The sequence below is a fragment of the Scardinius erythrophthalmus genome, assembly GCF_964197995.2.
Source record: "Scardinius erythrophthalmus genome assembly, chromosome: 21".
NCBI classification, from domain to species: domain Eukaryota; kingdom Metazoa; phylum Chordata; class Actinopteri; order Cypriniformes; family Leuciscidae; genus Scardinius; species Scardinius erythrophthalmus.
The window spans coordinates 23470035-23495463 of record NC_138241.1 but is presented as its reverse complement, the minus strand read 5'-3'; the positions used below and the strand labels follow the sequence as shown (position 1 = coordinate 23495463).

At 37.6% G+C, this 25429-nt stretch overlaps 1 protein-coding gene across 2 annotated transcripts in view; it reads right to left on the bottom strand.

Annotated features, from left to right (window-relative positions):
* The window catches only part of adka (adenosine kinase a), a 160166-nt gene that overhangs the window by 133393 nt on the left and 1344 nt on the right, over positions 1 to 25429 (bottom strand). Inside the window, exons 2-3 of one of the 2 annotated variants that reach the window (XM_081351505.1) lie at positions 24111 to 24185; positions 18423 to 18476 (exon numbers count right to left, since the gene is read on the bottom strand). In XM_081351505.1, coding sequence (XP_081207631.1) covers positions 18423 to 18476; positions 24111 to 24185 — 129 coding nt within the window. Of the gene's footprint in view, positions 1 to 3610; positions 4174 to 18422; positions 18477 to 24110; positions 24186 to 25429 lie in introns of those variants that run through there. The other variant, XM_081351506.1, reaches the window with a different exon arrangement.

Sequence of the window (25429 nt, the reverse complement as noted above, 5' to 3'; positions counted from 1 at the left end):
ATCTAATTTTTTAATCAACTGAGAAATTATGCTGACAGCAAATGTGATCTTCCAAATGTGATTATTTTTTCCACAGTAACACAAAAGGGAAATTTTGAATAATGTCCTGGTCGCTCTTTTCCATGCAATTAAAATGAATGGGACTTTAAGAAAGCACACACACATTAAACTTTCTATTCATTAAAGAATCATGAAAAACAAAATAATAATCATGGTTTCACAAAAATATTTAGTATCACAACTGTTGTTGATAACATTGAAATGTTTCTTGAGCACCAAATCAGCATATTTGAATGATTTCTGAAAATGTAATGGCTGCTGAAAATTCAGCTTTGCCATCACAGAAATAAAATCAGGGCTCAACAATAGGGTCTGCCCGGTGGAAAGATGCTTAGGACAGTTGAAGGACATGTCACTTGCCCGATCGGATCAGTGCTGCACCGTTACGAAAGTTTATCATTTGCACATTTAAATATTCACATGCAAGAAGATGTGAAAGAACTCAATTCTGTTTTGTGCATGTACAAGTCTGAAGCAAACACCCAGAAAGCCACTCAGACAGCGCACAAATACTGAATCGAGTTCTCTTTCACATAGTCTTGAGCTTGACGGGACAAATTCATACAAAATTATGTCTAACATAAGTGAACATAAACGGTTGAGAAATAAAATTAATGTGTAACAGTAAATTTGATCCGGGCATTCGGGCTTAAAGTTTTTTAAATAAATAAAAAAAGATTCACTTCTTACTGCTCGACAAAATAACTTTTACAACTTTAATAAGGATTAATCTATATTTAATTTATACAGTGAAGACTATGCAGTTATGCATTTTGCGAAATTTTTCATGTCAGTGTGACTAAATTTGTTAGTTACCACCACATTGCCCAACTGATAAGAGCTGCCATTTCTGTTGCATATGAGAAACATCAAATGGCGTGGAACAAAGACAGAGCTACTCATTTGAGCTGCGCTGCATGGACCGTTTATTGCCCAGAGCAATAAAAGCGCAGTGCGAGCTCAGAACAGGTACTCGCATTCTGCATTCAGTTTTTTACGAGCTGCCATGGCTGCGCGGCTCAAACGTACTCTCTGCAACCGGTTACAAAGCATTAAATGCTGTTGCTGGTTATTTAAAAATATTATTCATTTATTTAATTATGGGCTGTTAATCGTTGTAAAACTTCACGGTTTGTGGGACATCAATTGTTTTATCAAATAAACGCAGCCTTGGTGAGCATACAATTCTTTAATAACATTAAAAATGAAAAGAAAAAGACTAAAATTAAAGCTATTCACTAATAATCTCTTTCAGAGAACTGTTAATCATCTGTTAGCAGTGGATGCATTTTGTGAACCAAACCAAACGATTGACTGAAAAGATACAACTCGAAAAGAATGATTAATTCATAGATTTGGCAACCCTACCTCTCTGGTGAACTCTCATGAATGAGCATTTTCAGTGAATCAATTAAATATCAGTCTGTTCCTCACACACAACTACTGAATAGATTCAGAATAAGTCAGAACACAATATTTAAAATATGTTCTCCTATTATGTTTCACTGGACAAAAAAAAACAAAAATATCCAGTGTAAATTATCCCGAAATGTTATTTTTTTAGTTAAGTAAATGCAGTGAATGTCAGATATGTTGTATTCATCCAAAAGTGCTCAAGAGAGACCGTCTGGACTGGGATGCACATAGGTGCATGTCTATACAGCACGGAGCGTTCTATTAAAGATTTATATAGCATCTGTTAGAACTATTGACATACAACCATGACCTCAGAAAGAGCTGCCTTGTTTTCCCATTTGAAATCATGGCAAGCGTTTTCTTCTCTTTGTCAAACAAATTCTGCAGAGGCTGAATCAGGAGTGAGCCAACACATGTCCTCACGTATACATGAATACAGACACTTATACATATAGGCTATAGAAAAAAAAACACATGCACACACACACAGACACAGTCAGGATTAATGGCAGGGAACAAATTTAACCTGCTGTTGGGTGGTCGTGAAAAGTCTGGATAAACTTTTGACTGCCGAGCATATCTGAATTATGAAGTGAAATAGATGGGTTCATTTATTTGGAAATGCACATACCAGGTGGCAAGAGCGTGGGACATTATTAATGTAGCTGTCATGTAAATTCCACATAAACACAGGAACAGAGAGGAAATGTACAATTTACAAGCATCTCACTGACCGAAGCCACAAAGCAGCCATTCATTCGCCAGGGCTGCACGTTTAAATAGAAACAAGGTGGTCAAATGGTTTCACGTCATCGTTAGCCTTTCAATAAACAAGTGAATTATACAGGTCTGTCACAAAACTGACTCAAGGTTTTAATTTAACACAGGAAATGTATACTTTGGAGACAAAAAAAAAAACAAGTCAACTTTTACATTTAATGCAGTCACATTTGCTTTAAAAAGTGCATGGAACTTGTGTGATAATGCTTGAAACTTAGCAGAGTTTGCGTTTAAATTATAGAGAACAAATCTGAGATGTATAAATTGAAGCTCAAGCACCGCGGGCTGGTGCGTGACGATCCAGAGCAGAGTGCAGCTTTTGTCGGTGGCTGGGCAGCGGCCTCTCTCTCTCTCTCTTTTTCTCTCTCCCCAGATGAGTCATTAACAGGCAGGCAGAACCAAGTGTCCTGACTTTAAATGCCACCCTCTAAAAATAAACCCCCAACTGCAGCCTGACTAATGTCTCCATCAGTATTCTCTGTTCCTGGCCTGCATGCTAGCTTAAACGCTAACCTGCACGAGTACTTTTTCCACAGGAGGGGGGACCACCATCTTGCCCTCTCTCAGTGTTAATCATAACACGCTTGGAAATTTACGCCTTCTTTTACACATTTCTCTGAGGGTGTTCTTAACACATACCTAGTAGGGAGGGGATCTGCCTCCTCACATAGTCATAAGTTTTGAAAAAGCTGTAACAGCTTTGAAAGGTGTAGAAAGCCTTGTGTTCTACAGTATATATGGGTGTTTCTTAAACTACTAGCACTTTAATGTCCCAGGGGTTGATTTGTATTCAAATGAAAAGATTTGAACATTTCTGTTTTTGTGAAAGTCACATTAATACTCACTTGGAAACTTTTTACCATGCCTAGGCCCAGATTTTTAATCTAAAAAAGTCTATCATAAAATATGAATCATTACGTTTTAAAAAAACATGATTAACTAAACAGAGTAATGGAAAGTAATTCTAGCGTGGAAATAATTTTCGCAATTGCACATTTTTACACAAATTGTGGTGTGGCTACACCCTAAAATTTTGCCCTTAAAAAAGTTTAAACAAAGTTAGTCTTGAAAAGCATGCTTGATATGAAATGAGACATGACAAAAATTAAGTCAAATATCATTTGTGAAAAGCAGTTTCTAATTACACTATAATTGACAAATTAAAAAAAATTACTGTATATAAAATACATAAAAATGCTACCTATGTAATTAACCTTAAAAAGACAAAGTAGTCATTTATTTCCATAAATCAGGGATTCTTAAACAGTCAGCTGCTCCCCTTTTATGTGAAATACCCCTAAGAGTTAAAGGGTTAGTTCACCCAAAAATGAAAATTATGTCATTAATGACTCACCCCTCATGTCGTTCCAAGCCCGTAAGACCTCCGTTCATCTTCGGAACACAGTTTAAGATATTCTAGATTTAGTCTGAGAGCTTTCTGTTCCTCCATTGAAAGTCAATGGACGGCATACTGTCCATGTCCAGAAAGGCAATACAGACATCATCAAAGTAGTCCATGTGACATCAGTGGCTCAATCTTAAGTTTATCAAGCGACGAGAATACTTTTTGTGCGCAAAAAGTAAACAAAAATAACGACTTTATTCCACTATTCATTTCCTTCTCTCTGGGCCTCGAGTGAGTTCACGTAGTGTTTTTGTGTAGCGCGTCTGTGTTGTACGTCACGGTCACACGCATCACACATGACCAGAGTCGGCCAATAGTGAGCCTACGTGTGACATACAACACAGACGCGCTGCGCAAAAACACTACGTGCAATAGCTCGAGGCCTAGAGAGAAGGAAATGAATAGTGGAATAAAGTCGTTATTTTTGTTTACTTTTTGCGCACAAAAAGTATTCTCGTCGCTTTATAAACTTAAGATTGCTTAAACTCCGCAAAGGAAAAACATGCAAGATTGATGTAGAATAAAGATGGGTCTCATGTTGAGGTGAAAGAGGAGGGGAGGTTCCTCTGGGCAGAGGACGATAAGAACCCTCCATTCAAATAAGGTTACATAAGACATGAAACAGTGCGGTTAAGCCAGCCCTTATGTGGAATGCAGTGGTTGACGTGCATGCCTACATGGCCCTTTACATCTGAATCGCAGACAGACAGAGTGTCTACGGCCTCCTGTGAGGGCCTCTTCCCCACCGGACCACATTCACCATGTTAATGGAGAGAGATGGAGAGGACTTAATAAAGCTTGGTGGGACACCTGCTCCTAGTCATCCACATTGGGGAATCTGAGCAGACTGGGTGTTTATTTCACACAAGGGGACTCCAGCGGATTGGAATCGAACGCACACACACACACACAAGGGCTCACAGGATTTGGGCTTGAATAACTGTTTTTCAGCACCTTGGAGCACAGACGGCGAGGGGCCCTGCTCTCAGAGGGCTTAAGGAGTCCTGCTCAAAAGCAGCAGCTGCCTCGGGACCTTTCCCCCCTCGCAGGGGCCCAGGGGATCACGTGGCTCGGCTACAATCAAGAGCCTTTTAACCATTTAATCATTTAGCAGAGAGCACACACATATCATTCTCCACCCTAAACAGCTGTCATGGGCCATCCTGAGCCGCTGAAACCAGAGGACGTCATTAACCGCCATAAAACGTGCTCTGAAACAAGTTAGTATTTTATATCTGACACAAAGTTATCCCATGGGATGCTACTCAATCAATGTCAGGACGTCCTGGGTAAAGAGCTTTTGATGTGTACAACTGATAAATTGCAGTCTGCAAAAAAAACAAGGCTGTGTGAGCTGCAACGCAAGTTCGTTTAAATAAATATCCAACAGCAACTAATTAAATACTGTTGGAAAGCTGTACTGTGGTATGATGTGTTATACCTCATTTAAAACAATCAGCATAATGCTTTTTTAAATAATACTAATACTAATGTCAATTGTGTCACACACACACACATACTTGATATCCACAAGTATACACACTTTCTTCACACGGTCCCTACTGTACATGTGTGCCTGGGCGTTAAAATGGTATCTGCATTTATCAACGGTATACATTTTTCAATAACAACAGAAAAAATGTCAGATGTAACGCTCAATATTTTATCTTAAATGCATTCAAATGTAAATAGACATGAAAAAACATTAAAAATTTGGTTGCATGAACAACCCTCAAGCGTGTGCCATACCTGGATCATAAACAGCATATGCCTTGATAAAGTAGCGTGCTACGAGTGACAATCAAAAGCCAATAATTTTACAAGTTGCGTTGCTGTGGGGTACGGTTGCGTCATCGCCATGTGACATCAGAACACATGCGAAAATGAGTGCAGCGCCTGCCGCCGATGAGGAGATTCTGAATAAAAAAAGGACATGGATTAACAGCCTATCACACAACAGAAATAAATGCGACAACAGCAAGTCAATGAATGTTGCTATAAGTCTGCGTGTTTTTCGTGTTTCTGTGCATGAGTGCCGTAGTTGCGTCTGATACACAAACTCAAACACACGTGACCCTCGGCTTCACTGACGGTTTTCAGTATATGAGGACATGAACACATGAACTTCATCTCCAGAGCTGCTTCTGTGAGTCACTTCAAAAGCTTTTCATTTGAGAGAAACTACCGTCAAAAATACACGCTAAAACTAGAACTAAAAGATCTTAACCACAAAACATCAAAAAAAAGCCCAGTTTAACTTGAAGACATTATGACAGAAATATATTACTATTGTATATTCTTAAAGTAATTATAAAATTATTTATATTACATTTTTTATTTTATATATTTATATAAAAATGTATATCATACAACCAAGATATTTTTTCACGTTTTAATTTATACCAATTGTCGTTTTGCAGCATCTTATTTGACAAAAAATAAAAACGCAATGTTTTGTTGCAAATTAATTGTTATGTTAACTTGACTACATTTTAAAAGATTGATTAAATTGTAAAAGTTTTATTAATTAATTTAATTAGACACTGTTTTTGATAAATTTGTATTAAATCATAAAACAAAATCCAGAAAAAAAAAAAAAAAAAAAAAAAAAAAGGTGTCTTACTCTGTGGAGTTTCATTGTGAACAAACAAGATATATTTACATTCATACTCAAGGTCTATGTAATCAAAACTAACAAAAATGTATTGAATTTACAGATCACAGTAACATCTTGTACAATACTCATTTGCCAACAGAAATCAGGACTTCAAAAACTCTACAAAACTAAGGGAAGATCTGAAAGACAAGCGTTTGCTCCACATGAATTCTCTGTCGAAATCACTCGAGAGGACAGTTTTCGATTTGATTGGCACTGGAGGCTATATTTAGACAAACAGCTAACAGACGCACTGGGATGCGCTCAAACAATGCAGGACGACACTGAATGTAAAAGCGCCCGTCAATCCTCGTTTCAACAGAGTCATCTGGTGCGGCAATTCTTCCAGACCTTCAGGAATTAGAAGTGTGATCAATGGATATATATTTCTCCCTCTCTTGGGTGAGGCCACTAATCAGCAACACCAAGCTTTGCAACATGGTTTGTTTAATTATTCTGGCAGTTTACAAGGAGACTGAGGACTTCATGGGAAAAAAAAAGTGGGGAGGGAGCGGATGGGTGCGAAAAATGGTAATAAATATTGCTGTTCCAGCCCTAATTAAATTGTTCAGTAATTTCTCAACACAAAAGAGAACACAGTTTATCTGTTTAAAATCAATAGCCCATTTCACGGTGAGCCACGTCCCTGCAAGACGACAGTGTCATTACTTATTCTGTTCTCTAAGCTTCCACTGTGCTTGTTCTCCCAAGGTTGAATCTGTTATTTTTCCACTTGTTTAAGGAGAGTGAGAGAGTGGGAAAGAGAGAAAAAGAGAGAGAACCAGAGGGGCGGGGGGGGGGGGGGGGGGAGCAGAGTCAATAATAATTCCTCTTTTATAAATGGATGGATTTGGCTGTCAGGGGACAGCTTTTCAAATGCAGTGTCTCAGCTCTCTCAATGACTCTCAAGTAATGTCTACAGAGCCACTCACGCACAAATAAGATCATTAAAAGCACTGATTACCTCTGAGCCTTCACCACTCATCTTTAAAATATTCTTTACTCTGACAAGTGGAAAGCCAATTTAAACTGAGATGTTAAAATGAGCCGAATGTGATGTGCTGCAGAGGACACCGTCTTCCAAAACAATTCCGAGGCGGCCCGATGACTGATTACCCAACCGCTTATTTGTTTTGAAACAATTACTGGTAATCATATTGATGTTTATGCGCGGTGCCCTTTCTGAGAAGTAAAACTCTGCTTTGTAATTACATCACTGGAATCTAATCAAGAGGAGATAAACCTTCACCTATGCTAACAACATATTAAAATGCAAATCAGCGCAGTTGCGGATTCGTGCGCACTCGTGGGTCTAATTATCCCGTGATGTCACAGACGCGGTCCTTGTGTTCTGTTTCCTTGGCAATCTATCAATCTGAATCTGCTCATTAACTTTACAAATATTAACGATGAGACGTACAAATCAGAAATAATCGTTTTTTGATGAGCGGCACAGGTGCAGACGAAGCTCGGTGGAAACATGACATCATCGTCGCCCTTTCAGACAGACAAAATTGAGTCCTGAAGCTGAGTAGGACTCGCATTACCAGATCGCCCTGAGGTAGCGCTACTGAGGTCAGAAGGCACGACCCCTCGCACACCGTTGTGACTTAGACCCTTGGTCTACCCGGAGAGGATGTGTATGTGGTGGCAGTCTAGGTTTCAATTAGACTGAGAGTTTGAAAGCAGACAGATGGTGTGAGAAAGACAGTCCTCTGCTCTTCAAACCTGAAGTAAAAAGACTGCCCTTGGCTGATCTCTAAGGAGACACATGGGATGATCTGTTGAGCTATGATGTTCCATGTCAATAATTCATATCCATGCGGAGAACACCACACAGCCTAATGTGAACCATCTACAAACGCATGACAGCAGTGTTTCATCAGTAATAAAGAAAAAAGGCATTGAAGAATTTTCTAGTCCTATTTACTCCCACAAAATGGCTGTAGGATCTTGGTTTCTGTAAAAGTATGCTCATTTAAGAAACTTTTGGCAGTGAATCAGTCAGAGATAAATGAGGGTAATTACACACATGGCCCAACTGTTTAAATTAGGTTACAAGTTGGGCTACAATACTTTTAACTGCTGGGCTAAAACCAATGCTGAAACTGCTGATTTCCCCTAGCAAAATACATGGGCTGTGTTTTTTGATTGTTTGTTTGTTTTTTCTTAATAAAAACTCCCTAAAACCAAGATAATAAATCAGACAATAAACAGGACCGAACAATACAGTAGATATAAAATCAGTTATTTATTCACCCCCTTGTCATTCCAAACACATATGACTTAATTTTGTCCATGGAACCCAAAAAGAGAAGTTTTGAAGAATGTTCAAGCTGCTCTCTTCCATACAATAAAAGCTTATAGTGAAAAACAAAAAGAAAAAAAAAAGAAAAGCAAAGTAATTCAAATGACTTGTGTACTATATTTCAAGTCTTCTGAAGTATGATAGCTTTGTGGAAGGAAAGGAAAAAAACTTAATTTGATAGAATACAGTAAATGTGAATGGTGCTATGTTGAAAAGTGAAGCTTAGACATTATACTATCTCTGAAATAAATCATAAGAGATTGGCATAAAGGTGAATAAATGGCAGAATTTTAATCTGAACAAACTATTCATTTGTAATAATAATATAAACATTTTTATATAAAATTGTTTAACGTTAAAATATAAAAAATGTATTTGTGATAAATCATAAAAACAAATAGAAATATTACAATATTATATTTTATCTGACATATGTAAGATTTGTTTTTAATCTGAGCAAACTATTTATTTGTGATTATAATAATAATAATAATAATAATATTTTAAACATTATATAAAATTGAATATATAATAGAAAAAATGTATTTGATCAAACTGTGATAATAATTATAATTAATAATAATAATTTAAACATGTTAACAATTTTTATATAAAATTATAACATTTATAAACACAGCATTTATAATCATCTAGAATAGTTTTGCCGAAACTGCAGGAGATGACAGTCATCATCACAGCTATTAAAATCTTAAGAATCGTTCAACAATACCACATTAGGAAAAACTTATTCCTCTACAACACACCCGGCACAATACTTCATTACACACCCAGCATATTTTCCATGATGATAGCTGGCTGACGCTCAAGAGCGCTGTGAGTTACAGCTCCACCTGCAGGAGGACACACACAGTGCGTTTCAGCAAAACTACAAGCCAGCCAGGACTAGGGGGCAATAGAGTGCAAATAATCATTCAGCTCTGTTGGTAATGAGGTGCTAGGGAGCAGGTCTGAGGTCAGTTTTATAGAGTGATTCGAGATGATTAAAGTCAAAGCTGGGGTTTGTGGCCGTTCAAAACCTGACAGCTCAGTGTACAGAACCAAACACTTAACCAGGAGTGAAGAAGGAACAGCATCTGAATGCTGTCGTAAACATGGCAGGCACGCATGCTTGTAAGGAGAGCGTGGAGCGGGACCAGCCCACTGCCATCAGGCCAGCATTTAGTGCAGCAGGAAAACAGACGGCCTGGCTGGGCTCCATGGCGGCCCACAGCTTAGCAATTAGAGACCTTCCAGCTTTGACTGGAGAACAAACAGACTTAAAAAAACAAAAAAAAAACACACTACCTGACTCCCTGTAACACTTGGCTACAACCCGCCTAATGCATCTCAGCAGAAAAAGATCTATGTTCCCACCTGAGAGGGCAAAGACCAATGGAAAATCCCATAGTGGCCATAAAAGCCAATGTTGCGTTTCTACGCTGGGCCGCAGTGTACGGTCTGGAGTTTTCCTGGCAGTCAGCTTACTGCCGCCGTAATTCACAGCACATAAATCTAAACAGTCATAACGTACAGCAGAGCTGCAACGATGATGAAGACTGAGAAGAAAGAGCGGGAGAGAGAGAGTGACAGACGATATCCTCTCTCTCCTTCCTCAAGATGATTCGAGCAGCGACTGGGCAGAAGTGGATGCAGAGCTGAGAGTTAAGAGGTTACCGCTCGGACATCGAGCCATTAGGGGAAATCACTTAGAGGACTGGCTGCGAAGGGACGGCTGATGGGAAATGAATCAGGCAGGAGCCAGAGTTGGAGTTGGAGCCACAAGGGACCATTGATTCCAAGTCGGACAAGATTCTGGATCCTGTAGACAAACCACCTGCTTTAACCCTCCTGCTTTTTCTCTAAGGTTGAGGTAAGGTCACCGGCCTGACCCCTGGAACACGATCCCGAGGTGTGGCGCTTTATTCGTGCTTCCAGCCAAAGCTGGACGAGCACTGATGCGTGTCTGCCAATGGGAAGGCAGAGTAAGGACGGCTCACACAGGGATAAACTAACAGGGACATACAGTGCAGGTTTGTGGCTCATTTAAGTGAACAGTATTTTTTATCCGAGCGTATAGCTCTCGACAGAAGTGTCAGGAACGCAGTTCCGATGATTAATTGTAGCGGTCTCCTCCAACTCTAAGAGTTAAGCATCCCTGCCAATCTATTTTTTCCCCTTCTTTAATGTTGACAAAGCTTTTTGCCCCAAACGCTGCTGAGTAAATGTTCATACTGCAAGCGTGCGCAATTTGCAAACAGTTTGTCCCCCTCAAAAATACTATTTCCCCCAATCCTCTGTGCACCTGCAATTTAGCTTTCAGTGTGCAACAGCTCTTTTTCCTGCCCGCTCTCAAATAAAGAACAGCGCACTCATCAAAACCAGCTCCATCTGAGACACAGGAAACAGTCAGACTCAGCTCTCTCCGGGGGGAGGCAGATTGCCCACGGGCTGCACAGCGCTAGGACAATCCACAGAACAAAAGGACACGGATCAGAGCCAGTGTGTTCTGAGATTGTCAGGGCATTTATGAAATCAAAGTGATGTGTTCTCAATAATTGTTTTAATATATACAATTGACTCCATTCAAGAATTTCAAAACAAATAACTTAAGTCAAGCTTTGCCTTTCAGCCTGGGAAGCAACTCAATTGTCCGTCCCTTGCTAAACAAAACTAATCTGAAATCGGATAAGACTTCCTGTTGTGCACGAGCAAAAGCCACCCTGCGGCATGATGCTGTGTAAAAGTAATACGACGCCTGAGCGTATGCCTCCACCTGCTGGCTGCCAATGGTACTGCACCTGCTGTTCACTAGACCCCAGGCAGCTGCTCCATACTTTAAAACAATGTCTGGCACACCTTAAGTCACCACAACAGAAGTGTATATTGACAGAGCTATATACAGCTAGCATTTTGTGTCCAGATATTTGAACATCACAGGTAAAAAAAATGATAAGCTAACTAAAATAAATAAAAAAAATATATAAAAAAATTAAAAAAAAGTAACTATAAAGAAAGTCTATCTTTGTCACAAGATGGCAGTGTGAGTTTAAACCTCCTGGTTTATGCAGTGATCAAGTTTTTTTCTGGTAAGCATGGCTCATTCCCTTATCCCCTGCTTGGTAAATGGTAACTACACAATCTCGTACTAAAAAGCTTTTTTTAAATTAGCAGTGTATTCTGACTAATACATATAGTATATATATATATTCCATGAACATAGACAAAACCAACAGATGGAAAGGTCAGTAAATGCACACCATACTCTGGCTATAGAAAATAAACGACTGCATATGAACATCCAACCCCGTCTGAAGACTGCCATAACAGAAGTACAGTGATCGGTGATTACGCTCTGCTGCCTCAGGGCCTTGGAAATCACACAGGGGCCGATGAATGCCAACTTATGCCCAGGCTGTCTTCAGCAAAATGTCAGAGCATCCGTCTGTGGTAAAAAACTCAAGCGCTGTTCAGTCCAAATGACCCAGAATGTAAATGAACAGCATTATGCAATGCAATATTTCAGCAGTAAGCTCTTGACTGAGAGCTTGTGCAATACTGTGAATTGTAGTCATGGCTAAAGGCCGATGTTTGGCACAACGCACTGCAAGCCCTTAAACTCTGACTAGTATATTCACAAAATAAAGTGCCTTATTTCTGACCAAGCAGTAGAAACAAAAGCAAGATTTATCCCTACAATTAGGGATGCATATTTTTAAAATTCTATACTAGAATTCTCATTCCGGCTGACGCCAATAATAATAAAAAAATGACAAGACAAAAAATAACTATTTATTTTATATTTATTTACAGGGCGTGCAGAATTATTAGGCACGTTGATTTTCTGATCATATTTTATTCCCAGGAACATTTTGCCAATTCCAAACCATATTAATCTTAATAACTACTATTAATTTTGTATTTAATCATTTATAAGTGATATATAATTGTTAATGAAGGCTGGAAATGAAAAATGTCTTATTTTCAGGTGTGCAGAATTATTAGGCAAGTTTTCTATTACAGATAACATAAGCCAAAAATGAGATTTAACAAAGACTGAAAAGTCAAACATTATTAAATCCCCATGAGAAGAATGCAATACTAATGCAATACTAGAGATTGCAGATAAGGCATGACCATTGGACAGTGAAATGCTCATTGGGTCAGCAGGGTCAGACAAAAACAGGTGGAGAAGAAAAGACACGTTAACTGCAAAAGAATGAAGAATTATGGTGAAGAATTAAGTGTGAAACCATCAGGAACCCTTAAGTCTCCAGCGCCACCATTTTCCAGAACTGCAACCTACCTGGAGTCTCCAGAAGTGCAAGCTGTCAGGGTCTCAGAGACTTAGGTTAGGTAAAGAATCCTAAAAAATGACCCCCTCTTAATAAGAATCACAAGCTGAAGTGTTGTGAAATACATGAAGACTGTTTTTTTATAGGCTTTATAGAGAGACAGATTGAGAGTGACTCTTGAAGGACCAGCACCACATCCTCTTCTACCACTGTTTGAAGAATTCATCTTCTAGAATACGTTTTAATACGTTTTGGGAGTTTATTTTTAGTCCATCTCTGCAAAACGGACTTCAGGGTAGGAGATGGACTAAAAATAAACTCACAAAACGTATTTTTACGTTCTCTTTTTTGGCTTATTTTAGCTGTAATAGAAAACTTGCACACCTGAAAATAAGACATTTTTCATTTCCAGCCTTCATTAACAATTATATATCACTTATAAATTATTAAATACAAAATTAATAGTAGTTATTAAGTTTAATATGGTTTGGAATTGGCAAAATGTTCCTGGGAATAAAATATGATCAGAAAACCAACGTGCCTAATAATTCTGCACGCACTGTATATTCAACTGAAAACAGAAAACTTTTCATTCGTTCTGGTCATTCATTGAAACGACAACGGTGTTTTGGTGGCCTGAGAACGCACACTTTGAATTGGGTTTCAAAGTGCAAGTTTTTGAAAAAGGGTTGTGAAAGCGATACCGTTATCATCTCTGTGTAAACGTAAATCTGTGAAAACGGTGACAGCATGCACATGTGTATTTATTTAGGCATTACAACATGTACAGAAAGAAATATGGATATTAATTTTATGATTTGCTATGAAAATTTTCATTGAACAGTGTCAATAAATTGCTACTTTTTTGTTATATGAAAGCAAAGGTAATCTAAATGTAAAAATAAAGGAAACGGTCATGCAAAAATCTGAACAGTTCTACAATCAACAAAAAAGATTACAATATTGATCTTAGTGTGGGTCAAAGAAAAACAACTGGACAGAGGTTTTGAGATCAAGTTAAATATGCTTTAAATGCGCAGGCGAATCATATATAGAAGGTTTATCAAGTGTCGTGATTAATGAAGAGCATGTCTGGCCTCTCCACATGTTCCTCGCTGGCTGTTTGCCTTAGTGTCAGTCAGGCCAACATCTCTGATAAGGACAATAAAAAACTGTGCAGAGTCACCAAATCAGACCATTTCAACCTGAAGCAGTCGCAAATAAATAAATAAAAAATCATTGTTGTACATACTGTGCAAGAAATACATGCAAGTGGTGAAAAAACACAGCGCAATGAATCGACTGTTAAGGTCATAGAAAGAAGTGACATTCAGAGCAGCCACAACAATAGGCGCTTTGGATCAAATCCTTGAAGGTTTAGTGGTTGATATACGCCTCCGCACTGGTTTAGATAGATTACAGGTCTTTTCTAACTTTTGTGTTTTTTTGAGTCGGCTTGGACCATTTTAAAGGGTTAGTTCACCCAAAAATGAAAATTCTGTCAGTAATTCCTCACCCTCATGTTGTTCCAACCGCGTAAGACTTTCGTTTATCTTCGGAACACAAATTAAGATATTTTTGATGAAATCTGAGTGCTGGATCACTCCTCCTGCAGGCTTATGGACACGTTAACTTGCTGGCCCAGAAAATGTATTAAAGACATTGTTAATATAGTCCAAGTGACTCCAGTGGCTCAATCTTAAGTTTATAAAGCGACGAGAATACTTATTGTGCGCAAAAACAAACAAAAATAACGACTTTATTCAACTTTTCATTTCCTTCTCTCTGGACCTCGAGTTTTTTTACATAGTGTTTAAGCGTAGCGCGTCTGTTGCACGTCACCACGTAGGCTCACTATTGGGCAACTCTGGTCATGTGAGATACGTGGTGACGTGAAACAGACGCGCTACGCTATTACACTACGTAAAAAAAAACTTGAGGTCCAGAGAGAAGGAAATGAAAAGTGGAATAAAGTCATTATTTTTGTTTGTTTTTGCGCACAAAAAGTATTCTCGTCGCTTTATAAACTTAAGATTGAGCCACTGGAGTCACTTGGACTAGATTAATGTCTTTAATACATTTTCTGGGCCAGCAAGTTATAGTGTCCATAAGCCTGCAGGAGGAGTGATCCAGCTCTCAGATTTCATCAAAAATATCTTAATTTGTGTTCTGAAGATGAACGAAAGTCTTACGGGGTTGGAACAACATGAGGGTGAGTAATTACTGACAGAATTTTCGTTTTTGGGTGAACTAACCCTTTAAGCATCTTTGAATTCTTTAAACACAGTGGGGTGTCGGGTGGTCCTTGCTTTCTCTCAGTGATGAGCCACATTCATTTCTCTTCATTCAAGGCCAATGAAGAGAGGCCTACAGCTTCAAACATAATACTCGGTGAGAAGTGCTTTAGCTCCCTCCAGAATCACCTCAAGCAACCTACATTAGGAATCTCAAGACAGCAAAGCAACATTTCATGACCAAATCAATCATTTAGCATGGTTGAAAGTTACTGGCCCACAAGAGATAATCATTAGCAAACTTAATATCTCACAGGCATAAGCCAGGAAGGAACAGCCCAATGAGTTACGGACAATATTTAATATCGTTTCAAGAGTGATGAACGGCAATCGCGTGATCATATGTTTTACATTGTGCATGCTGAAGTGATGCATTGTTGAGGTTTGCACACAGAGAGAGGAAGAGCACAGCACAGCTGAGTAAACCAATAGAGGGGCAAAAGGTCTCCGTCTGACCCATGTCTTTCAGCTCAATCTCGACTTAAACACTCAAATCTATGAATCCAAACAAAAACAACCCTACAACCTTTGGAAAGCATTTCTGAGAACTTGTTACACACAAACAGGGTCTGATTTGGACAGCCAAACATTTCCTAATATGACCATAGTGTTTTGGAGAAAAAAAACATTAAGCAAAAAAACTAAAATGTAAGTCATCATGTGCTCCTTGTTTATGTTTAACATTTATATAATAGTTACCATAGATACACATCATAAACAAATGGTGGATAAGAAAAAAATATATGTTATTAACCCTTATGTTGTTCTCATACGACTTATGACATTATGGTGACACTCGGCTTTACAGTAAGATATTTATTAATCTTGGTTAATGCTAATTTCTTCACATAATTCTACATAGATAATACACATTTGTATTTCAGTTAATTAATAAATAACTAATATTAATTACAATAAATTAATTATATAATTAAATATAATTCATTTTAATTTTAATAGTTAATAAATGGCATAAAAAATCCTGCTCATTGTCAGTTCATGATACTTAGTGCATTAACTAATGTAACCGTAACCAGCTTTCTTTTGTGGAGCACAAGAAATGTTAAAGCATCTCAAAACTGCATTTTTCCAATGAACAACTGTATACAGTGGCTAAGAGCGGTGAAGCTCCAAAAAGTCAAAATGTCCTTGTTTTCCACAGAAGACATCCAGCCATACTGGTTTGAAACGACATAAGGTAGAGTAAATTACAGAATTTTCTGTCTTTTTTGCCTTTAAAACTCCAACAATAAATGTTAGCATTGTATGAGGATGTGTCAGGCTGAATTAATCAATGAAATGTTCTACTTTTGTAATAGCAATAAGCCTACTTTTAGGCTTATTAGGCTACGTTTAAGCTCTGTTCATTCCAGCATCCACTTGCCGCCTTCTGACCAAACATAATTGGACATCAACAATTTCCAAACTTAGATGACTGAGGAGGAGTATACTGGGTAAAAATGAAGTTCTCAAAACTAGCTACACTGAAGGAAAACAAGTTAAATATATCACAAATTGCATGCAATTACTTGCAGTAAACAATACATCCGTTCTACTTCTTAAGGCTTTTAAGCTGACTCTTAAGATCATTACCAAAAGCAGGACATACTCTCTCTATCAAGTAAAAGCACTCTAGCCACTCAGAAATGGCAGCGGAATCAAGTGCAGATCTGAGCTGGATTGTGCAGCAGAATGGTGCAAATCAGTCTTTTAGGATGCAACTATGACATCAAGATGTTCAGACAAAAGTGCCTGTTGCCCTAAAGCTACTGCAAGTTTCTCATTCTGAAAATCACATACTGAATCACTATCTATGAGGGTCTAATCATTATGGGACACTGCTGAGTCCAAAGAGTACAATTTCAGGCTCATCAAATAGCAGCCTTCACACATGATTAGTTCAAGGAAAGTGGGATCAGATGAATCCAGCCGTCTGAACATTATTCAAAGTTGTCAGTATCCTACTAATGCGCTAAACATCCTTCTAATCTTTGCATTAAAGAGAATCAATCATTTAGATCAGAAGCTAATCAACATGGTGTAACATCAATACACAAGATGGCAACAAAACTACAGTGGTGCTTTGTAATGCATTGTACAGGCACTTCCCTCCTGAGGAGATCTCACATCCTCTAAAGATGAAGCATATGTTGGTATACAGGCATGTGAACAGAATAATTAAACACATGCATGGTCCTAAATAAGGAATTACTCTAGAGAAGTAGATTAGGCTACATGCCAGTATGAAAGCTATTCTCATGAACACTAGACTCCACATCACATGGTGTAAAAAGTAAAAAAAAAAAAAACTTCATTTGAAGGGATGATGGCCTATAATCAGTCGTCAATATCATTGAACATACCAAAATGTCAAAAACAAACACTGGGTCTCATTCCACTGGGTTGCACAAATTTGCGTGAAATGTGCGTACAGACGATTTTAAGAGCAAATCACTATTCACCAAAAGTTTTGTAATAATATGGATTCTAAATTTACGAAAAAATATAGGAACAACTGAAATCACGCGTATGCAAAAAGCACTTACTCTGTACAACCATATAATCATGTTAAGTTATATTTCATCCTAACACGACTTTAATTATATTTAAATATGTTGCATTACTTGTATTATATAATCCATATATAAAATATGATAAAATTAATAAATAATACAATTTCATCATATAGGCTCCAGTTAAAGAGTAAGATAAGTTACGTTATAGCTTCAGCTGCGAGTTTTCTCTGAATGACGCAGATATAGTACGATACGAGTGTGTAGTACAGCTGGCTACTGAGAAGTCTGTTATGGGTCTGTATAAAAGGTGTTTATTGTGTTTGAACTGGTGAGAATGGCACACATGGCAATGCTTGAGGATCAGACAAGAGCGCATCTGCAAACAGCGGCAAGTTTGACGAGATTAACGAAAGGCTGAGGAAAGCGTGTGCGGAAAGCCCTTATATGGAGATGGGTTGGGCGTGTTTTATGCAAATGACTAACCTCGTGCACACGGTTCACTCATTTAGAATACTCCAAATTCACTAACATCAGAACAATGTTAAGAACAAATTCATGTGCGCACGAACATGTTGTGAATTAGGCAGAGATTTTTTGTAAGAATTTCTCCTGTGCGTACAAATACGAAACAATCCACGCAATTATAAGTGAATGAGACCCACTAAAGACACTTATATGAGATAAAAGACACTTACATTTCCTTGTGTTTCTCCTCTGCTAAAATCTGGTCATTTGGCTTAAGTCCATACCTGTGAGACATACAAAGAAAATGCATTTTTGTAACTGCAGATTTACTCATCAAGAACAGGAAAATAAATAGCTTTAATTTTTCGAGGTTAAAAATTCTGATTTTAATTCCATTCAGTGACATTAGTGGCATATCATTATGGTCAAAATATGACCCATTTTGAATTTGTCATGTTTTGTTTTCACTATTCACAATGAACAGCTAAACATCTTGAAATTTACTCTCAAACAGATATCGTCATTGAACAATCTACACAGACCAGATCTGTCCGCCCATGAGATGAAGACAAGCACATGTGACAGCTTATTTTACTAAGAAGCCTGTAGGTGAAGGCCTTAGGCCTAAGCCAAAATAAAGCTTCTTTTGTTGAGCCATAATCACCTCATCAACTTAAAACATCATTAACTGAGTCCATTTATGTGCCTGCTTCATTTTAAACTGAACTCTGTGTCTGATTCCATCCAAGAACTGCATTTACAAAACATGATCAAATATGAGTCATTCGTAATAGAAGAAATAGAACTTGGTGTACATTTAAAAAAGAAAATCATCTGACGGCTCCCTGAAGTCTGTGTTTGTACAAATGTTCAAAACAGTTCATCTAAGGTGCAATTTTACATCTGAAAAGGATTATGGAACAAGACATTAGCCGCGTTTCCACTGTCGGGCCAGGGCCGGGCCGTGCTAGTGCGTGCCAGGGCCAGTCGCGTTTCCACTGTCACTTCCGGGGCTTGATCAGGGCTTACTCAGGGCCAACGGCCAGGATTTCTGGCCCGTCGAATACCTTGGGCCATGTTGCCAGCTCGGGCTAGAGGAGTGGTTACGAACAGAGGCGGAGTTCACCTGAGTCGTGAGACGGCAGCGCCGGATGATTCTGTTAGCATTAAAGACTTAAAATAATTTAACTTGCGTTCATGTTTGAAATTGAATGCCTTCTGTTTGTGATGCAAAAGACTATGCACGCTAACCATTACCATAGTTAACGCCTGAAGATACGCATAGTAAAAAAACAGTGAACGCTTGAAGAAATCAGACCAATCATAAAGGCTATCACAGTCATGTTTTTATTTTATCTGTCAGTAGCCTACGTCTCGTCTCTATATACCAGACTCTCATAAAATAAAGCAACTTTTTTTTCGGGAGCTTCCTCTGTTTCTCTGACTGAAAAATATCTGTGTGGGAGTCGAGAGAGTGCTCCTCAGGTTGTATTTTTGGTGGCATATATTTTGTAGAAATTATCATTCTTTCTAAATGTGATGTAAATATGCCCAGCACTGTAAAAAATGAATCATGAGTCTTGTAATTTTCATTAAAAAAATGTAGGTGATCATTAAAAATATTATGTATATTTTATTAATAAAATTGTGGCTCAGTTTTTGTTAAAAATATTGAGAACATTTCACTAATAACACCAAGAGATGCATTTTCCTAATTTTTGTAAGGAAACATACACAATTTTAAGGCTTGAATTGAGGAACTGATAAACCTCATAAAATTAAGGAAAAGGGGCTACCTAGTTATTTTAAGAGAATTAGCTCATTTATGCGGTTTTATTTAGAGACACCATTGTTTGTTCCCAGCATGCTTTGCACATGGCTGGAAATGGAGAGTAAATCTTGAAATAAAGTGTTATTTCATGTGTTTTCGAGTAAAGGGAAACATCTGTTAATGTTTAATGTTCAGGTATGTTTGACATTTGAAAGAGTTTCTATTATGTTAAAGTGTTGATCATTGTGCAGAAGAGTCGGGCTTATGGTTAGGTTGTGAATAACTGCAATTTTAAATATTCTGAAGCATGTTGTTTTATACATGTATCATTAACTTTGCTAATGATAGTGCAGTAACATGTTTGATTCTGTGCTGTCCTAGCAGCATACAGTCTTATTATAAAACAATATATCTCATAGTTAAATATAAACAGGTCATATCCATTCACTTGACTTCACACAATTTTGAGAATAAAAAATACTTAAAATAAAAAAGCACGTTTCACTAAAAAAAATTAATTCATTATGTCTAAATAAATTAGGGCATTTTACATGATTTATTCAGGTAGATTTCCATGAATGAAATCAAGCTTAACTACTCAAAAATAGTATGTGTAATATTGTTACCATAATTTTTTTAAAGTAAATAGCAGTAACATTTTTTACAGTGTGTAACTACCAGATAAACAGAAACAGACGCGACTGAAGAAGTAATTGTGTCCTCTTTCTTTTGTGAAATAGACCTAACGATAATTTATTTCTGAGTGACTAATGTGCAGTTTTGACATAAATTAATTCATTATGATCAATGTATCACTTTTTATTGTAAACCTGTGGTAAAACATCGATGCTTGGGTTTTAAATATTCAAGTAAACAACAAAAATGCCAGCAAACGGCCGCTTTTATCATGTTTGTTTTCAACGCTGTTTCCAGTGATTTCTGATTAGTTTTCTGATAAAACTTCCATTTGTTGGTGAAATGATAGGTTAGTGTGACGTTGTTCCAGAGAGGTGTGTTACGGGCGTGTTTTAGTGAAGCGCTGTGGAGCTTCTGGCCCGACAGTGGAAACACAGGCCCAAGGCTATTAGCTCGGCACGGCCCGTTTAAAGCCCTGCCTCGCACTGGCCCAACAGTGGAAACGCGGCTGACTCATCACAACTACTGGAGGCCTTATTGAGATCACATGACAAGGAAGGACTTGTCCCAGAGAGCCTTCATTTACCCAAGAGTATTAAAAAAAAAAAAAAGACTTGAGTATGACTTACACTACCGTTCAAAAGCTGGGCTAAGATTTTCTTCTTTAAGAAATTAATGCTTTTAATTAGCAAGGACTCATGAAGTGGATCAAAGATGATTTTTACAAGTAAATGCTTTTACAAAGTTACAAAAGATTTCTACTTCAAATAAATGCCGTTTTTGACCTTTCTATTCATCAAAGATGAATCCTGTATCCTGAATGAATTGTGAATGAATGAATCATGGTTTTCACAAAACAAATATTAAGCAGCACAACTGTTTTCAACATTGATGATAAGAAAAGTTTAATGAGCACTAAATCAGCATATTTTCATATATTTCTGATGGATCATGTGACACTGAAGACGGGAGTAATTGATGCTGAAATTTCAGCTTTGCCATCACAGGAATAAATGACATTTTAAAATCTAAAACAGTTATCTTAAATTGTAATAATATTTCAGTCTTACTGCTGTTACTCTATTTTTGATCAAATAAATGCAGCCTCGGTGAGCATACAAGATTTCTTTTAAAAACATTTTCAAAATCTTACAGACCTTTAACTTTTGAAGGGTAGGGTAGGCATATAAACTAGTGCTGGGATCTTGGTAGTGATTTTCTCACAAATGAAAAGAAAGGTTGACAAATTAACCAGATAGTCAAACATTAATTTGACAGCAAAATATATATTTAAGAGAACATAAGTGACCAAGTGGCATTACTGAGATTTAGTTGTCCTGATGGAGCAATTTTATTTCAGTTTCTCATAGACCAATCAAATTGCTCAAGTCACTAAAACAATTTTCTATTGCCTTGAAAGTCTTTTTTATATTTGGTGTTTGGTCAATCATGTGCTGGGCCAATTTCTAATCATTAAAAAGGCAGCTTACTGATCTCTCTTAATGCATCTTAGTCATCTATTCTTTGACTCTGCCCTGCAAACATCAGGTCATGCAACTAAACAAACTGCTCTACACTTGGAATAAATCGAATGGAAATCATTACAGACAAAGTCTGCCACAGGTCCAGCTGTTCTGCCTGAAACAGCAGTTTTAAGATTATTACCCAACCTGTTTGCAAAAGTGTTGCCAGTTAAGATACAACGAGCTGTAGTTTGACCATTTAAGGAACCTCTATATTTATAGACAAATGTATGTCTAGGTAAATTATATAACATCCAGCATATGAGAATTTAAATTTGAGCGCCTCATACCTTTTTCGCATAATGTAGTATTGCACGGATCTTGTTAAATTGAGGTTTATTTTTGTTTCAAACAGAGATCATGATTCTTCCATGATTCTGAACAGACAACTAAGCCAAATAAATAGATACTAGGACAAAGTGGATGGATCAGCGTTTTTGAACAGATATCCAGAATGATTCAATGACAAATACATTTTAACAGTCACTTGTCACCACCTGGTGGTGTAACGATGTATTCGATACAATTGTTATTTGAAGCACCAAGTTATGCCGAGTTCACACTGAAAGATTTTAAAGCCGATTTTTGCTCGCTGACAGGTTTTGGGAGATCGCCAGCAAATACCCGAAATCATAGGCAAATCTTTTTCACATGAGTGACAATCACACAATGTGAATTATCAAAGACGCGATCTGAGAGAATTCAACGAACGATTCAAAATCCTGCTGAGTGAATGTGTTTTGACTGAAAACTACATCGCGATGACCTGCAGCCAATGAGAGAGCAAGACACAGGGCAGCGGGAGGAGTTATAGACCAGAATATCAGTATTTTAATAGATATATTTACAGCTACATAAAACAGAAACAAAGCACAAACATTTGCTTAACCAGCAGCAGCAGCACTTTATTGCAAAATTATTTATTTACCCCCAACTCTCTTTGCAGAACACACAATCCTTGCTCCCCTCGTCTCCCCAACCATTTCCTCCTTTATAATCAGTTTTTTTTCTCCTTTTCGCTGCAAATCAGCACACAGGCAATTTGGATCGCAAGCTTCTTGCGGGCTATCAGTTTAATAACAATTTCAGTCACGCCTGAGAACTTGCGTTATTTCCTTCTCACTTCTTCTTTCCTATCACTTCTCGCGTGTGTAAACACTTAGTTTGCAGACCAGACAGAAGTTGTCGGCAATTCTTTCTTTTGTAAAGTCATGCAGTGTGAAACCTCCTTTCGCCGATCCATCGTGCAGTGAACACAGCAGCAACTGAATGTTACCAACAGTGACCCGACTAGTTTGAAAATCGTGCAGTGTGAACTCCTCATTACTTTCAGAAGGTGATGCCGTAGACATTAGTGTTTACAGTATATCCAAACCAGCGTTGTCGTTTGATTTAAGAATGATATTGAGTGGATGTTTGAATCGAGATCGTGATCTTTTAACAATTAATCTTGCAGCTCTATATTGCACAATACAAAACAGATTAAACCAGTTGAACCTGCACATTTTAAATGGTGATGAAAGGTCAAATTCAGTTGCTCACTACTGAAAACATCTGCTTAGTAAAACCTCTCTAAGTGGGCCACCTCACGGTCATGGTAAGGCAAGGACATTAATGGCAAGATGTGTTTGAGGTTATGTAATGGAGGGGGTGAGTGGGCAGAGGGGTACTGTTTTATGACTATTGGAATGTGTCAAACAGGAGATTTCCTCTCAGGCGCAGAGTCTTAAAGAACAAGGAAACTTGGCCTAATAAACACTAGGATTTTTATTTCTTTTTTGCAAAGAAATTAAACCTACTATGAACCCAAAAGCTACTTGACTTCCAACGTCTGTTCAATTCTAACTTGGGCTGACCAAAGATTAACCACCGGGTGACATCTTTATTAAAAGCAAAAACAAGACAACAATGCAAATGTACAGCAGTGTCTAGCCATGTTATCAAACAGATTCAAATCCAAATTGATTTTAAAGAACCATGTGACTTACTTGTCTAGAAAGTCTTTGTCCACCACAGCGCAGATGTCAAGCAGGGGGTTTCCCATCCCGAAAAGGGCATTTTGACTGCAAAAGAAAGACATGTGTCTCCAGTTAAAACATTAAGAAAACAATCGAGTTATCCTGACAACAGACGCAAGCATAGTTACACTAAAAACATAGCCTAGGGCTTTTATGATTCACTTTCAGCCTTTTCACCAAAAATTCAAAAAATGTGCATAACTCAAGTATTTTTCTCTTGAGGGGTAAAACTGAACCCAACAGAAATTCAGTACGAAAACATGGAAGATTCAGTCAAGCATAAACTGCAGAACATTACATAATTAAAAAAAAAAAAAAAAGTTCTCAAGAAATCCATATTTGAGCTTCAAGCAGGATGATGTTTTGTTTAGTTTTGTCAAGCATGGTGATGTTTGAGTTGCAAAATTACTAGGTATTTTTTTTTTACCAGACAGAAAATCATGTCATAAATGATTTAAAATAGGGACTAAAACATTTAAGAGAGCATTAGACAGTCACTACATCCAACAAACCAAGCATTCAAGCACGTGGCTGAGTGAGTGACTGACCGTTCATTCACCCTGGATGAGACATGTGGTGGAGGAGACCCTAAGATTAAAACATTGCCTCTAATCTAATGTTGACAGACCTGATAAAATTACTAATTTTGCAATGTGTAATGATAAAAGATGATATATTATTCTATATTATTAAATGTAAAGAAACAAGGGAGCACTTACAAATACTAGAAACAAAGAGACATACATTTTCTAACATGAATGAACAAGCAACAAAATTCTTCTAAATGATCTCCATTAGCGCTCCTACATTCAAAGAAATACAATTAAGTACAAGTTATGAGAAACTTGTGAATAAGCACAGATGTGTCAGTGTGGGAGTTTGTGAAGCTTGGTGTGCTCTAAAACAGATGTTTAGGGGGTGCTATTCAACGTAAAAAGAAGTTTAAGTGAATAAAATAATCTCTATAGTGACTACATTTCTGTACTGCTAAAAGAGCTAAAAACAGCAACCTCAGCAACAAAGTAAATAAGCAAACTATGCAGAAAGGAAACAAGATAACACATTTTATGAGCTTCCATTTGCCAAAACATACAAAACACAAAATTCTCTTCAAAACGCACGTTATTTGAGTGTAAAAAAATACATTTTTGTTTAAATTATGGAATGACAAGATTAGAAAATGTATAAAAATCCTCAAATAGCTGAATACATGTTTAGCCCTACCTGGCTGTAGGCATGAGAATGCTTGAGGTGATGCTCACTGGAGTTTAATGACAGCCAGACAGCGC